The 15,560-nt window shown below is 33.7% G+C and overlaps 1 protein-coding gene across 2 annotated transcripts in view; it reads right to left on the bottom strand.

Moving 5' to 3' along the window:
- The window catches only part of LOC142345729 (uncharacterized), a 99,853-nt gene that overhangs the window by 69,958 nt on the left and 14,335 nt on the right, over positions 1-15,560 (bottom strand). The window contains exon 1 of one of the 2 annotated variants that reach the window (XM_075398014.1): positions 2,445-3,317. The exons of the other annotated variant lie outside the window; for it this stretch is intronic. Within the exon in view, the coding sequence (XP_075254129.1) occupies positions 2,445-2,567 (123 nt within the window). The 5' untranslated portion in view covers positions 2,568-3,317. Of the gene's footprint in view, positions 1-2,444; positions 3,318-15,560 lie in introns of those variants that run through there. 2 annotated transcript variants of the gene reach the window in all.

Here is a 15,560-nt window from a genome sequence, read left to right as displayed (position 1 = left end):
TACAGATGATTTTTTGAAAAAAATGAATTCTTGAAAAACTTTTTCTGAAGACTTACCGCACCTCGAAGTTCTCATTTTAATTTTAGCTTGCACAATTGAGTTCGGTCCGTTTCTGAGGGTCTTAAAATTTTTCTAGAAACGAAAATAGAAATCCCGTTACTTTGTCTTGTTCTGGAGTGCAATTTTGATTTTTTTGACATTTATTGTTCCGACACCTCTTGAAGGAGGGGGAAGGAGCGATATACTCAAATGGGTTTTTTTATTTGATCAGACAATTTTGGCCGATCGATATATTCATCGTAGAGAGTCGAGAGTGGTATCTTTAGAAAGCTTGCCCAGCGTAAAATATGGATTTAAAAAGATTTCTTTGATTTTCGTTTTTTGGGGAGTTATCGAGGTTTAAACTATTGAGAAAAGAAAATGAATTCCGTTGATTTTATTCATAATTTCCGGAAATTTTGACTAAAATTTTGCTAATTTCGCTAAAATTTGAAAAATATTTTAAGAAACTGTTATTAATTTTTTTTAAAGACAAAAGAGTTTTGTCGGTTACTTTTATTTCTTTTTTTTGCCCGACTGATTGAAAAGGTTTTGAATGATTACCGAAGTGGACATCAATGTCTGCTGTGAATGTAAAGAAGCTAATTGCCAGTTCTTTTATCATTCAGAACCGCGCAATAAATATCAGTACTGAACCATAGAAATTTTGTAACGATTTTTACTATGGCCAGAGTTTTTTTTTATCGCGGCACTAATAAGGCAATTAGCGATAAAATTCAGAGCTCTATTCTGAGTTTACTCTAGTCACAGTCAATTCTGTTGTTTCAATAAAAATTGTGAGTTTATGTCTGATTTCAAGCTGACTGGCATAAAAGTTGACAATCAGTTGGGAGCTGGAAAAAACACTTAGAAACTTTAGAAAAAAAGGCTCCGAAAATGCCAAAACATTATTCATAAAAATTACTGGCTCAATAAAATGATCATACAAATACTGAATCAATGTGCAAAGCACTCCGCTTTGCATCTCGACTGGTGAGTTTGTCTGAGACCAGCAACAACTCAGTCTCTTTTTAAACCAATGTTTTAACCAATGTTTTATGCTAATGATTATAACAACAATGTTCAAGGTACCGATTATATGGAGTATTATGGAATATTATGGAATATTAAAAACCGGGTAAAATGACAAAGGGACAAAAATTAGGGTGAAATGACAAAAAGCTAGGCAAATAGGTGCGAGGACGCGGGACACGTGAAAGAACACAACAGGATGACTTTGTTGATAATCAAAAAGAATAGCCCGTGCTGAAAACACAGAGCATTTCAGTACTAAACCGTTGTAAATCCAGAAACGTTTACACTTGTTCATATTCTGTTCAAGTCAAAATATGCACTGAAAATTCTATATCAGAGTAATATTTTACTTCTGATTTCAACCTGATTTTGATCTGTTGCTAAATATGATCATGCAATTATCAGCCTAATCAAAATTGTTGCATAACTTCTGTCTGCCTAAAAACATTCTGTTTTAAAATTGTTTGAGCCCTGATTGTCAGCCTAAAATACACTGTTTATAGCTTGTTTCAGCGCTGACTTTACATCACATGCCAGGCATTTTCACACCATACTCCATCACACCACAGGCATATTCATGCCGTACTCCATCGCACCGCAGTCGTATTCACATCATACTACAACACACTCACGCACCCACAGACGCACGCCGAACGCACGCTGAAGGCACTCGTTTCGGCCCGTATGAGTATCCGGCTTCAGTGTCAGCAGCATCAAGTACTCAGTTTGCAGTATATGTATGCAGATGTTTTAACTGGTGGCTTGTCCTTACAAAATGCGTGCATTTTGCATGCTTTTTTGACATGCTCAAGAAGTTTCAGCATTTCCGAAATTTTGACAGTACTGTTTTTTAATATGGAACAACCTTAAACAGTCTAAATATTTGTTCTGGCTCATTTTGGAACAGAATGACAATTTGTTATTTGATGTAAACAAGCAGATTCAGTACTGGTTTTACAAGTTAATATTGAAATAGGCAGATTCATAACTGAAATACTATGGGTGATCAGCCCGAGAGCTCAGCGATTACGAAATATGCCCTAAGGAATCGTACGGAGGGTTCGGTTTAGCCTTTGCTTTAGTTGGTAGCAGTAGATAAATTAAAAACTTAATTTCAGTAACCGGCAGTGGAACAATTATAAAAAGAAGGTCGTGGATTTACGAAGTGGAAAACCTGAATCATATTTAAATACAAAAAATTTCCTCTCATTTTTACACGTTGCTGTTTATATCAGTAAGAAGGCAATATTTGGCATTTATTAGTATAAATTATGAAAGCTTTAATGAAAATTAAAACTTGTGTCTGATGAATTCGATCTCATTTTGTTTGTCACAACTGAGCTCACTAATTATCATCCTCTAAAGTTAACCTGCATAGTTGAGTCTGTCAAGAAGTGAGATTGATTGTTCTTCAGTACCCAATCAGCGTCAGGTAAAATATCAAAGGAATACACCTGAGAACTAATTAAAGGCTCGGGATGTAAGTCCAGCATTAAGTTTATATGCAGTTCTCGTAATTATAACCTGCCTATACCTCCCCAGGTATATCGCAAGATCAAAAATATGCAACTTCAAGGAAAATTTGATGAAATGCGCAGCATTAACATAAGTAAAAATATGGGTCTACGCATGAAATAATTCGGAGTTAGTTCAAAGAAAGTAAGGTATGGACATCTGAAAACGTTTTTAAAAGCTTTAGTTAATCTTCCCCAATATAAATCCGTTTAAGAATAGTCCAGCTTGAAAATCCTTCTCTTTTTCATCAAAAAGCAATTATGCAGCTCGTATTTGTCTGGAATGCAGAATTACATGTTAGTTTACTCAAAATTACACTAGTCCCATTTCGTAGAAAAAATCAAAGGAATGAATTAGAATGATCGGCTTTAGCTATTATTCATTTTTTAAAAATTTCTATTCAGTTCTAAAAAAACGCGGGCAAAATTTATGCAACAAGGTTTAGTCGAATTTTTTCTGCCATAAAGTAGCATTACCCATTATAACGCACGCGTTGAAAATAAAGAAAAAATTACAGCTGAACAAAAATTGAATTGTTTGAGGCGTTTTTGATCAATAATTGTAAGTTAACCGTAAAGTATATGTAGAAATGGGAAATGCATTTATTGCTTGTTTGTTAAGTTTGTTTAGTTGAGAAATAACAACACTTGAGGGATAAATGAGACAATTTGACGTTCCATATGCCAATTAATGGTACATTAAAATAAAGTTTTTCATTCACTATACCGCATAATGCGTAAGAAGGAAAAATAAATCCAAAGTGATAAAAAAAAATATAATGGCGGAACTGAAGTGTTTGCGCTTCATTGACGATTCTAATTAAGCAACGCGAACCTATCATTTAAAAACACATCAGAAACAAAAAACGCGTAAAAATATCTCATTCAGTTCTAGATTCATATGGTTATCTTTTCTCCCGTGTTTCAGTGCCCAAAATGATAAAAAATTAAATACCGAGAGTCAAGTTGCATATATGTATATACAAAACAACGAAGAAAGGAGACAGAAAGCAGACAGAGCATAATTAGGGAGACATGCTAGGAAATCCGATACTTTTTTTTACAGAAAATCAATAGGGTACGCTCCCCCAGAAAAGATGTGACTTTAACTAATTTTGCACCTCATGTTCACCAAGCAAATGAAAATGTCGCAAAAAAGTTTGGCTGCTTCAATATTTTGTTCTTTTACTTATAATAAATAAAAGCTTTTACGTTTTTGAACTAAATTTCCAGAGAGCGCCTTATGGTCATACAATGCCTTTAATTCTTAAGTTCTTACTGATAAAATATTGATTTTTTTAATCATAACGGGAGCTGGGTAAAATACAGTAAATCCAACACAAAAAATTTTAAGTGAACCTGTTTTTTCAAACATTGTGTTTTTGAGCTTGCATAGAAATACCTAGAAAAACTAAAATTTTTAAATATGTCGCTTGAAGTTTGAAGGGTTCCGATCGAAGTTTAAACCGCGACCCCAAATTTCTGTTTTTCGAAAAGGTGAGTCAAAATTTTTATTTGAAAATATCTGTTGTAAAATTTTTGTCATTCTTGTCAGAAAACATCCCGCATTGCTCATAATGCAACCTTCCTTGATTGAAAACAGGGTCCTATTTGATTTCTGTTAATAAAACAAGGTTACATACAATTTCATTGATTTCGAGGCACTCATAAAATGAACATGCAAAATTTGAACGGATGTTTAACGAGCTCTTGTTGCATTAGCTAATAAAAACAATCAAATCAAAAAATTGCATATTGAATCTGCGATCATTAAAATGCTGAGACTTTTTTCCTAATAGCCATACAAGCTGAAATGACTTGCATCGTTCCCGTTAATCAAAAAAAATTGGTTAAGAATTTTAATAAAAGATGAAGAGGCTCCCTTCTAACATTTGTTAATAATCTGTGAAAATTGCACACAGACTACGCTATCATCTAAACTTTGAGACATTTTTCAGTAATTATATCAGGTCAGATCTCTATTCACAATAAGGTCACGGAAGAATGATGAGAAAAAAAGAAGGGTTGCTTGCAAAGCACGCCGTTTGTCCATCGATTCGTTAGAAATCTTTCGTTTAGCGTTTAAAGATTATGTCTCACGAATCCTGAAAAAATCTGGTCTGCCATCATTTAAAGAACTATTGAAGAAATTAATTAATGCTATTCAGATTAAGTGTAATAAAATACTATAACTAATAAAATTGAGCAAAACCAGTCAACAGATACAATAATTTTTGGCAATTTATCTCTTACTAGTAACCATATTATTACCGATGTTATTTATATCATTACGAAAGCCTTGGGGGTGTCCATGGGCCGGCCATCAGGGCCACACGGCATGTCACGAATTGGACCGAATTTGGGATACAAGGCAGCCACCGCCATCATAGCAACGTTTAAAATGTTCTCTTTGGAAAGCAGAGTATGGAACAGGAAAAATTATGTGGAATTTGAAGGACCATTTGAACGGCGAACTTCAATGCACGTGGCGAAAAGGGATTGCTCGTGCCATTATAGAAACTTTTGACGTCCTATGAAAACTATCAAAGCAACCTTCATTGACAATTAGCGGCAAAAGAAAATTAAGTTCAAGAAAAAAAGAAGTCCTCTTCATTTCGATCTTATCTAATCTTTTGCTTCAGCTACAATTCATGGAGGCTCAAACCAAATCCTCCGGAAAAAAGTCTGTACTTTGAGACCAAGCAACGAAAGCAGTCTGATAAATCAACTAAAATATATGGCGGATGATGAGGAAAAAAAGTCGGATTTTTTACGAGGTCTATCACATAAAAATCCCGATAGATAATAGAAATGCGATGAAGTACATGACGATTCGGGAAAAAAGTATGGCATTTCAGAGCAGCAGTGGTTTTTTCTAATTGTGAACACAGTTAGCTTTGCTCGTGGCACTGTCCTATAATAACACTAGAAGTGACTCGAAAGCAAGCAGGTGATGAAATCTTTCCCTAATAGCCTCCTATACATTATTACAATGCCATCATGACCAATTAACGCTTCTTACGCAACAACTTGAGTCTGCAACGCTCGCAGTTGCTCCAATTGAAACTTGGCTATCCAAAAATTACAACAAAAAGATATTATATTGATGGTTATGAGAAACTCCTCAGTACAAAAAAGAGAACAAAAAGAGGACGTGGAGTAGCGTTTTTCCTAAAAACGAGCAAAACGAAAAAATGAAGTTAGTTTGGAATTCGGAGCACAAGCTGTGAACATAGGCAACCTAAATGGTCCTACCTTTTATGTTCCATTTACAGCCCACAATCAGGCAATGTAAGATTTTTTAATGAAAAGTTGGACAAATATTTGGCTGAAATAGTAACCATATTATTACCGATGTTATTTATATCATTACGAAAGCCTTGGGGGTGTCCATGGGCCGGCCATCAGGGCCACACGGCATGTCACGAATTGGACCGAATTTGGGATACAAGGCAGCCACCGCCATCATAGCAACGTTTAAAATGTTCTCTTTGGAAAGCAGAGTATGGAACAGGAAAAATTATGTGGAATTTGAAGGACCATTTGAACGGCGAACTTCAATGCACGTGGCGAAAAAGGATTGCTCGTGCCATTATAGAAATTTTTGACGTCCTATGAAAACTATCAAAGCAACCTTCATTGACAATTAGCGGCAAAAGAAAATTAAGTTCAAGAAAAAAAGAAGTCCTCTTCATTTCGATCTTATCTAATCTTTTGCTTCAGCTACAATTCATGGAGGCTCAAACCAAATCCTCCGGAAAAAAGTCTGTACTTTGAGACCAAGCAACGAAAGCAGTCTGATAAATCAACTAAAATATATGGCGGATGATGAGGAAAAAAAGTCGGATTTTTTACGAGGTCTATCACATAAAAATCCCGATAGATAATAGAAATGCGATGAAGTACATGACGATTCGAGAAAAAAGTATGGCATTTCAGAGCAGCAGTGGTTTTTTCTAATTGTGAACACAGTTAGTTTTGCTCGTGGCACTGTCCTATAATAACACTAGAAGTGACTCGAAAGCAAGCAGGTGATGAAATCTTTCCCTAATAGCCTCCTATACATTATTACAATGCCATCAAGACCAATTAACGCTTCTTATGCAACAACTTGAGTCTGCAACGCTCGCAGTTGCTCCAATTGAAACTTGGCTATCCAAAAATTACAACAAAAATATATTATATTGATGGTTATGAGAAACTCCTCAGTACAAAAAAGAGAACAAAAAGAGGACGTGGAGTAGCGTTTTTCGTAAAACGAGCAAAACGAAAACATGAAGTTAGTTTGGAATTCGGAGCACAAGCTGTGAACATAGGCAACCTAAATGGTCCTACCTTTTATGTTCCATTTACAGCCCACAATCAGGCAATGTAAGATTTTTTTAATGAAAAGTTGGACAAATATTTGGCTGAAATATTGAAAACGAATGATTCCCTGTCCATATGCGGTGACTTCAAATTGAACATTTATAGAGACAAGGCAAATTTTAACGTTAATTAGTCTTGATTTCAAGTTACGGGTTACAAGTATTAAATCCAATTCCTACAAGAGTAACAAAACATTTGAAACATGTTTTGATCACTGCATTTCAAATGAATATGTCACAGATTACAGAGTTCAAGACATGATAAGCGATCACTTTTCCTTTCATTTTGCTAATTCCATTAACAGAAAAACGAAAACTGGCTAAAAACTTTTTGTGCATTAAATAATTAGGCTCCAAATTGATCAAACGCGATTCATTTAATTATTTTAACTTGATTACGAAAATTGAAAAAAAAAAACAGCCATTGTGATCTTCCAGATGCAAAAATAAGATTGTTCAAAAATTCAAAAAAAATATTACAAAAGTATTTGATCAAGTTTCTCCATGAAAAAATTTGACAACAAAAAAAGTATGGCTTTCAAAGATTTTGAAAATACAAATTAGAAAGTACGATGAACTCAAATAGAAACTCTATGCTAAGCGCGAGAAATATTTTCACCATAGCAACTTGGTTACAAGTAATTTAACCTAGACTATAGGAGACGATTGAGTACAAATAGCAACAGCATTGAAAAGTAGATGGTTATTTCAAATCAGAATATTTTAAAACGCCAGTACGGCTGTCAACAGTTTCAAATATTTTTCGCTAACATTGGAGAAAAAAAGGTACACAATACCTACGCGTCAGCAATAAAGTTTTAAAAAAACTTTGCAAAACTTATCAATCCGTTACTGTGCAAATTTTTCAATGATTCTCTTATCAATGAATCTCTTATTCCCTATAATCCAATTTTTCCTTAATTGAAAATTTGAAACACTTTTTAAAAGCGGGTGCACTGAAGAGGTGGCAACGAACTATCGCCCTATTAGTTTAATTTCTTTAGTTTGAATAATGTTCCAGAAAATGAAACTGCAACAAAAGACGCATTTCTTAAATAAACCAATATAAACTGATTTGTGTTGACAGTTTGGTTTCTACTAATCTTCGATAAAGTTAACCCTCGGTTCCTGTGACTTTTTTTCCTAGTAGCCATACCAGCTCAAATGACTTGCATGGTTCACGTTATTAAAAAAATGGTTAAGAATTTTAATAAAAGATGAAAAGGCTCCTTTCTAACATTTGTTAATAATCTGTGAAAATTGCTCACAGACTAAACTTTGAGACTTTTTTTCGCTAATTATTTCAGGTCACATCTCATTTCACAATAAGTTCACTGAAGAATGATGAGAAAAAAAGGATCAGATCAGCTGCTCGCAAAGCACGCCGCTTGTCCATCGATTCGTTAGAAATCTTTCGTTTAGCGTTTGACTCTTATTCTCTATAATCAAATTTTTCCCTTATTGAAAATTTGAATTACTTTTTAAAAGCGGGTGCCCTGAAGAGGTGGCAACGAACTATCGCCCTATTAGTTTAATTTCTTTAGTTTGAATAATGTTTCAGAAAATGAAACTGCAACAAAAGAAGCATTTCTTAAATAAACCAATATAAACTGATTTGTGTTGACAGTTTGGTTTCTACTAAAAAAATCAACTACCAACGCCATTCTGATGATAGCTGATTTTATAAGGAAAAAAATTAATTCAAAAAACTGTGGCGTGTCTTGTTCTCTTGATTTCAAAACATCTTCGACAAAGTTAACCCTCGGTTCCTGTTACATAAATTACGTTTATTAGGATTTGGGGGTACAATGAACAGTTTTCTAGAAACAGTTTTAATAATATCTTACGTAACTTTGAACTAGATGACAAAAAAACTTCAAATAAATGAAAATGGGTATTCCACAAGGCTCTGTCCCAGGCTCTTTCGTTCAGTAATATTAGTAAAGTTTTACCAGAAGTTTATAAGCAATCTATTTTTCTTCTATTTGCTCACGATGATCTCATTAAAACATTAAAAAACATTTGAAGACGCAAATTTTACGAGCGATTAAAAGGAAGTTGAAAATTGAGTAAAACAAAAGGGCCTAATTTTAAATGAAGAAAATTGCGCTTGGACAATTAGAAAAAAGGAATTACAACGGACTACATAATAACAATAGAATCAATCGGCAAATATTGATAATTTTTTTCACAAATCCTTGAGCCTATAGATCAAATAAATGAGAAAAGTTTCCTTCAAAATTTGCAGGCCTGATTTTAAAATCACATAAAACGTTTTCAAAAAACGATGTTGATGATCTTCAACTTCTATGCTTAAAGCAACATTCAGTATTGATTGTTAATAATGGAAATGCGGCGACGTCAAATTGGCTACGTCAACAAATATACATACAACAGCAAAAAAATGTTTTTTTTCTTTTTCTTTAAAAGAAAAAAGGACACCATTAGCGACATTTTGACAAAATAAAACGAAAACGACAAAATTAGCGACATTTGGACAAATTACTTTAGCGACAGTATGTTAAGTGCATGTTACGGCATTATTTTGTAAAAAAAATGTATGTACCTTTCCTGGACTGGATTTAGCGTTACCAGAAGCCAGTCATCACACAAGGAACTAATCGAGGGGACTACTGCATTTACCTAGCTACTCATTGAGACAAGGCCAAGGGTCGCTAATAAGATATTTTGCAATTGCTTATAACTTTGTTTGAAGCAACAATTTTCTACCTGAAAAGAAGTTAAATCATAGCGATTAAAAAAGATTCATTAAGAAGTTTTTTGATCTATATTGTGTCGAAAACAGCACTTAATTTAGTAGTTTTTTTTTCGAAAAAAGTTATATGAGAGTTTTTTTATCTTCAATATTCTTTTCCCGTATGTTTCATCACTTCAGGAAACTCACCAGTTTAGCTGTAAAGCTATATGGATTTTCCTTCCAAGCATTATAATTGTTATATCGAACAAGGTATTGCTGGTTAACAAATTCAATTCAATTCAATTCAATTCAATTTGTATTATTTCCCAAATCAAGTAGATGCCGACAGGTACACATTTCAATAATACTGTATTTGGTTGCGAAAAGAGTTTTTATTTTCCTTAATACACGTAGTTGAATTATCCAAGCGTATATATCGAATAAATGGAAGAATCATATATGATTTCTTGATTTTGTACGAGAAGCTTATATGATTTCGATCTTTGAATATGTTAAATAGGAATTTTTGAAATCCCTTTATAACGTTAAATTTTATTTCGGGTCCATTTGAGATGATTCCTATATCAGTTCCCAGTTCAATTCAAAGAATTGTACTAGAAAATACTTTGTGATTTGATTGACATCAGGTCTTTGCATAGAAAAACAGGAAGTGACTATCCTGGCTAATTGAAAATTGAATTACATATTAGTAGATTCATTTAGAAATAGGCATTTAGCAATTTAAAGAATTTAAGTTATATGTATTTTGAGCTAGGTCACCATGACGCTGAATTTGTTGCAGTCGTAAGGGCATATGGATAAGTTCTTTTTAACGCAAAAGAAAAATATAAGTAATGTCTTAACAATTACTTCTACTGAAAGTGAAATTTTTTACACATGAACGTTCAGCTTTTGTTCTCACTCGGTTATAATCTTTTGTATCGATTATATTTTTCACGTTTCAGGTCATATCTTAAGGATACATTAGGAATTCAAAATATTGCAAAAAAAAACAAATCCTGCGGCGCCTATTTACAATTGTGGGCGTTGGAGGTATGAACAAAACACAATGAAAGAAAAAGTAGGCGTGAGTTTTATTGTACTCGTGTTTCAAACGGTGACTATAAGTCAAACAATGTGAACAGTCAAATTGAATAAATTATATGTTCAGTAATCAAGACCTGAAAATAGTAAATTTAAAGTTGGACTTTTGAAAACATGTTAAACAAATTATAGCGGATTAAAGGCTCTCTAATTATGTTCTTAGGCGTGAAAAGTTGATGTGAAAAGAAAATACTGTACAAAACAGCAGGTGAAATTTGAACAAAATCAGATTTATTTGACGCCAAACACAAAACGTAAAGCCATATAAAGCTATTAAATTTCATTAATTTGTTCTTGGTTTTAGTGTCCTTATAAAGCTCAAACACTTACTTTTAAATAACAGTTAAGTTCAATTCGAATCTTTCCGGATATGAGACTGTAGTTAAAATATATGAGCTAGGTTAATCAAGTTTAGGAACTATACAAGAACAGAAACTAATGAAAAACAGCTTTTAAAGTCACAACTGGACATTATTTTTGTTCTTATAAATTGTTTTCTTAAATGTCATTGTTTTGCATTTGGTTTTGATACCAATTCTTTGATTCTTGCGTTCGAAACCGGAAAATTTAAGTGCAAGCATTATAAGTGAGTCGAAATACGAGTCGAATCAATTCAATATGCTCGCGGGTTTTCTGTTTATTAAATATAACCTTTGTATATTTTTGTTGTTGAGCCCAGACAATACAAAAAATAGAAAATTAAGTTATGTATCTGGCAAAAGTTGAATTCACGGAAATTGACGGAGATTGAGTCAAATGCATTTCTGTTAAAACGCAAAAAGTAATACAACTCATGACTTGGCATGCAAGTTAGAATCCATTAAAGGACCTGCACGTCTGCAGGTCGAAGTGTCAAAGCTCTAAATTGTTATTAAATTAAATTGCTGTGAATGCAGTGAAAATAAAATCATCGCTTAATTTACCGCTCCTCTTCAAAAGTTCACCGCTTTCACCACATTCACCGCAAAAGGATGCTGGCCCTTGGAGGTGAAATTATTTATTTTTACCGCAATTACCCAAAATTTTACACTATTTCTCTAAACCGAGATACGGTTCTTTAAGTAGCTGATGGTCTGCCATTAAATTTCTGAAATAAGTTGATTGGATTTAAAGCAATATTGGAAAAATTCAAAAAACAGAACAACTAATTTTTCTTGAACCCTTGTTTAAGGAAGACATGAATTTGTTTTTACGCATCAAAATTCTTCCGAGGTTTAATCTAGAAACACGGTTTAATCTAGTTCAAAGCAGCTGTCGGCGTTTGACTAGAGACCTAATCCGGCAGTTTCTTAAGTGACGGTTCAAGGAAGAATATGAAAACAAAATTTTATTGGAAAATTTCTGGCTAGGGGCCCTTAACTGAAACCATTAAAACTTTGTTATAAACTTAATAGAAAAAACATTTTTAAAAAGACTAAATTTTTTCAATTGTACTTTATAAATTAAGAGGATGCCTTAACAACGTATTCTTTTAAAATTATCATAGAATTTATTCTTCAGCATGACTTCAAAAGTTAAAAGTGAGAAGGCACATGCGCTGAAATTTCACACATCTAGATCAAGCTTTGCCAAGTAATTTACACTAATTATACAAGCTGATTTACCACGTATTTTCGCCACCAGTAATCAAACAATAAAGAATTGAAATTTCAAACTGCTGCGTAATTCTGCGTGGTCCTCTAACCTTTCCAATAGGCTATGGGCTCAGAAAACTGAAACGTGAGACACAACACAAAATGAAGAGGGGTGACCTGCATGACAGAGTGACAAAGAGGGAGAGAGACAGTGCCCTGGACAACAGAGAGAGTGTCATTCAGAGACAAAGACAGAGAAATAGAAAGAGCGAGAGAGAGACAGAGAAGGAGAAAGATAAAGACACACACATATAGAGTGAAAGAGAGAGAGAGAGAGAGAGAGAGAGAGAGAGAGTGTGTGTGTGTGTGTGTGTGTGTGTGTGAGAGAGAGAGAGCGAGAGAGAGGGAGAGTTAAGAACTTTGCAACTGTTAATTTGTTAAATTAATTTTATGCTTGATTTTTGTAAAGTTGAATACAGGAGTTTGAAAATCACTCGTATTTTAACAAAAAATGGCCGATTGAAACAAAAAGGGTTGATTAAAGGATTCCGTTTCTTAAAAAGATAAATCCATATTTAAAAGCGATTCCGGTCAGCGTCCCTGTAGGGCATGTAATTTTGTGTACAACATTTGAAACATATATAAACCTACAATATGATTGAACTTAGTTAAATCATAGTAAAACCTGATATATAGAAAGGTTGCTTGAAGAATATTGCAAAAGTTGTCCCGTGCGTAAGGAAAAAGTTTAAGTTAGTGTTTGAGAAATTATCTGGAGGATCCGTCCTGAACGTGCTTAGGCGCAGTGGGGGAATCAGTGGCTATATTGGTCAATGTCCACTCTAAATTTGCCAAGTGTACTACGTTCTCAAACAAAATGGGTCATCTTTTATACTCAGTAGACAGAATTGTTCATATAGCTTCTCGTCAAAAACACTCCTTTCTAAAGTGGGTCACATTGTTTAATGACAACTCTTTGCGGGCTCTGCTTTATTATTAAAAAGTTTCAAGTAAAAGTGGAAAAATTCTATCATTAAAGACCGGTTGTGGTCAATTGTATTACTCTAAAAAACTTTGTTTATACTTTGTGTTTTTCCAAAATCTGAGTTACTTTGGCGACTCAAAATAAGATGTTTTGGAAGAAAAAAAACGTCGTTTCATAAAATTAGCTTATATTTGTTGAAATTCTGAATAAGTAATAATAAATTTGGTGTTCTGTATTTTGGTGGTCTAGGTTGGTTGTGTAAAAGAATGTGCGATTAGATTTTCAACTTTAATTTTTTTTACTTTGTTGAACGTTTAATTTTTCAGTTCAAGTGTTAATTAACACATAATAAGAATTCACCACATTAAAAATGAATAGCAAAACGATTGACAAACTGTCCTGTAGCCGAAAAGAAGAAGATTTTGTCTATTATTCTGAACAGTTTGAGGCACGAATCTATGATTTCAAGTTGAACAAAATTCTTGACGGCTTTCTAGTATATATAGAGGGTATACCTACGCTTAGAGGGACGACACAGGAGCAAATTCACGTGGCCGATAGAAAAAGAAAGCAGTTTTTCGACCGACAAAAACAGAGAGGCATTTGGTATAAACTTGTCCAGTGCCTCGAAAAAAGTCAGCTTTAATTTTGCGACCGCATAGGGGAAAAGGCTCTGAAGCCTGGAATGTGTTGCGTAGGAGTTTTAAAAGAGAGACCGCGTTTGCAAAAACTGATATCTGATTTAACAAATTTGAGATAAGGCTGTAACGATAGAAATATTAGACTAAATTACAAGAGCAAATGACATGCAGTTATACCTATCCGAAGCCGAAGAGTCAATAAGTGAAGAAAGGTTTGTATCGGTACTTTTGAAGGAACACCCCAGTGAATTTGAAAGTTTTTGTACTCTGGTAAAAATTGATCAAGATAAAACCTTGGATGAATTTAAACATGATTTGACAAATTTTGAAGGTGAGAAACGCAACGAAAGAAACACAAAGAAATCAGAATCCATTTTCTTTGCCAATAATCGAACTTGTTTTTAATTGTCACATGAAAAGGCTTATTGCAAAACAGTCGTGCACAACGACAGGAAGCTAACAACGAAAAAGTCAAATAAAAAATAACATGTTTTGAGTGCAAAAAGTTGGACGAAATACCAATAATTGTTTCACTAACAAGAAATTTCAATCCCATGCAATGAAAAATGAACAAAAAAATAATTCCAAAGAAGGTTAAATATAGTATCGGAAGAGCAGACAAAGGAAAATTTTAGCGTTTCCTCGAGTGAGAATTGTGTTGAACATCAAGATTTTCTCATTGGCTCTGGGGCAATATACGTGATTAAAGATAAACGTACTTTTTCTAACCTGGAAGAAAGCTTTTCTGGCAAAACTCACAATGCCAACAAAGCGCACTCTTTAATAATAGGAAACTGGGTTGTTGAGTTTTTCGCTAAGAAGAACAATGAAAAATTGAAAGAAAATTTGTTGTAAAGGACGCTTTATTTGTACCTGATAACTCATAAAACTTAATTTCTGTCTCAAAACTTAGAGAGGCTGGTGTTGATATTTCTTTCAGTGAAAAACTTAAACTTGTTTTTAATTAAATCTTGTTTTTTTTTGAAGTTGAAAATGAATTGTTTGTATGGAAAATTTTTCTTTGTTCTATTGAAAATTCCTTTAAAAATGTGACAATTTACAAATGAGACATAACAAATATTTTGATTTGAAACGTCTGCCAGAATTTGCTGAGGGTATGAAAAGTGGTGATTTCAAAATCGAGTGTTGCGGAGTAAGTTGAAAAAACGTCCTGTTCACAAGGATTGCATCACAAGAGCGAAAAAGTTTTGTATATTGTGCATACAGATGTCTTAGGACAAATTTCACCCGAAGCAATTGATGACCATTAATATGCCGTTGGATTTGTAGATAGTTTCAGTCGTTTCTCAAAAAAATACTTTTTGAAAACAAGAATTGAGGTCTTGTATAGGTTTAAACAGTTTTGTGCTGATGTTGGTAAACCAGAATCTTTAGTTTCTGATGGAGACGGAGTATACAATTCAACTTATTTTCAACGCTATTGTAGGAACAAAAGAAATCGTTTTGAAGACTCTACTCTTTATGCTCAACTAGAAAATGGAAAAATTGAAACAATCTGGGGAAATTCTGTTGCTATGGCTCGCTGTTTCTTGAATAACGCTTGCTTGGACAAAAAATATTAGATATATGCTTTGAACATGGT

The sequence above is a fragment of the Convolutriloba macropyga genome, chromosome 9 (assembly GCF_964194025.1).
Source record: "Convolutriloba macropyga chromosome 9, txConMacr16.3, whole genome shotgun sequence".
In the NCBI taxonomy this organism is placed as follows: domain Eukaryota; kingdom Metazoa; phylum Xenacoelomorpha; order Acoela; family Convolutidae; genus Convolutriloba; species Convolutriloba macropyga.
Note: the sequence above shows the minus strand (reverse complement) of the source record. Positions and strands in the feature narration are given on the sequence as shown.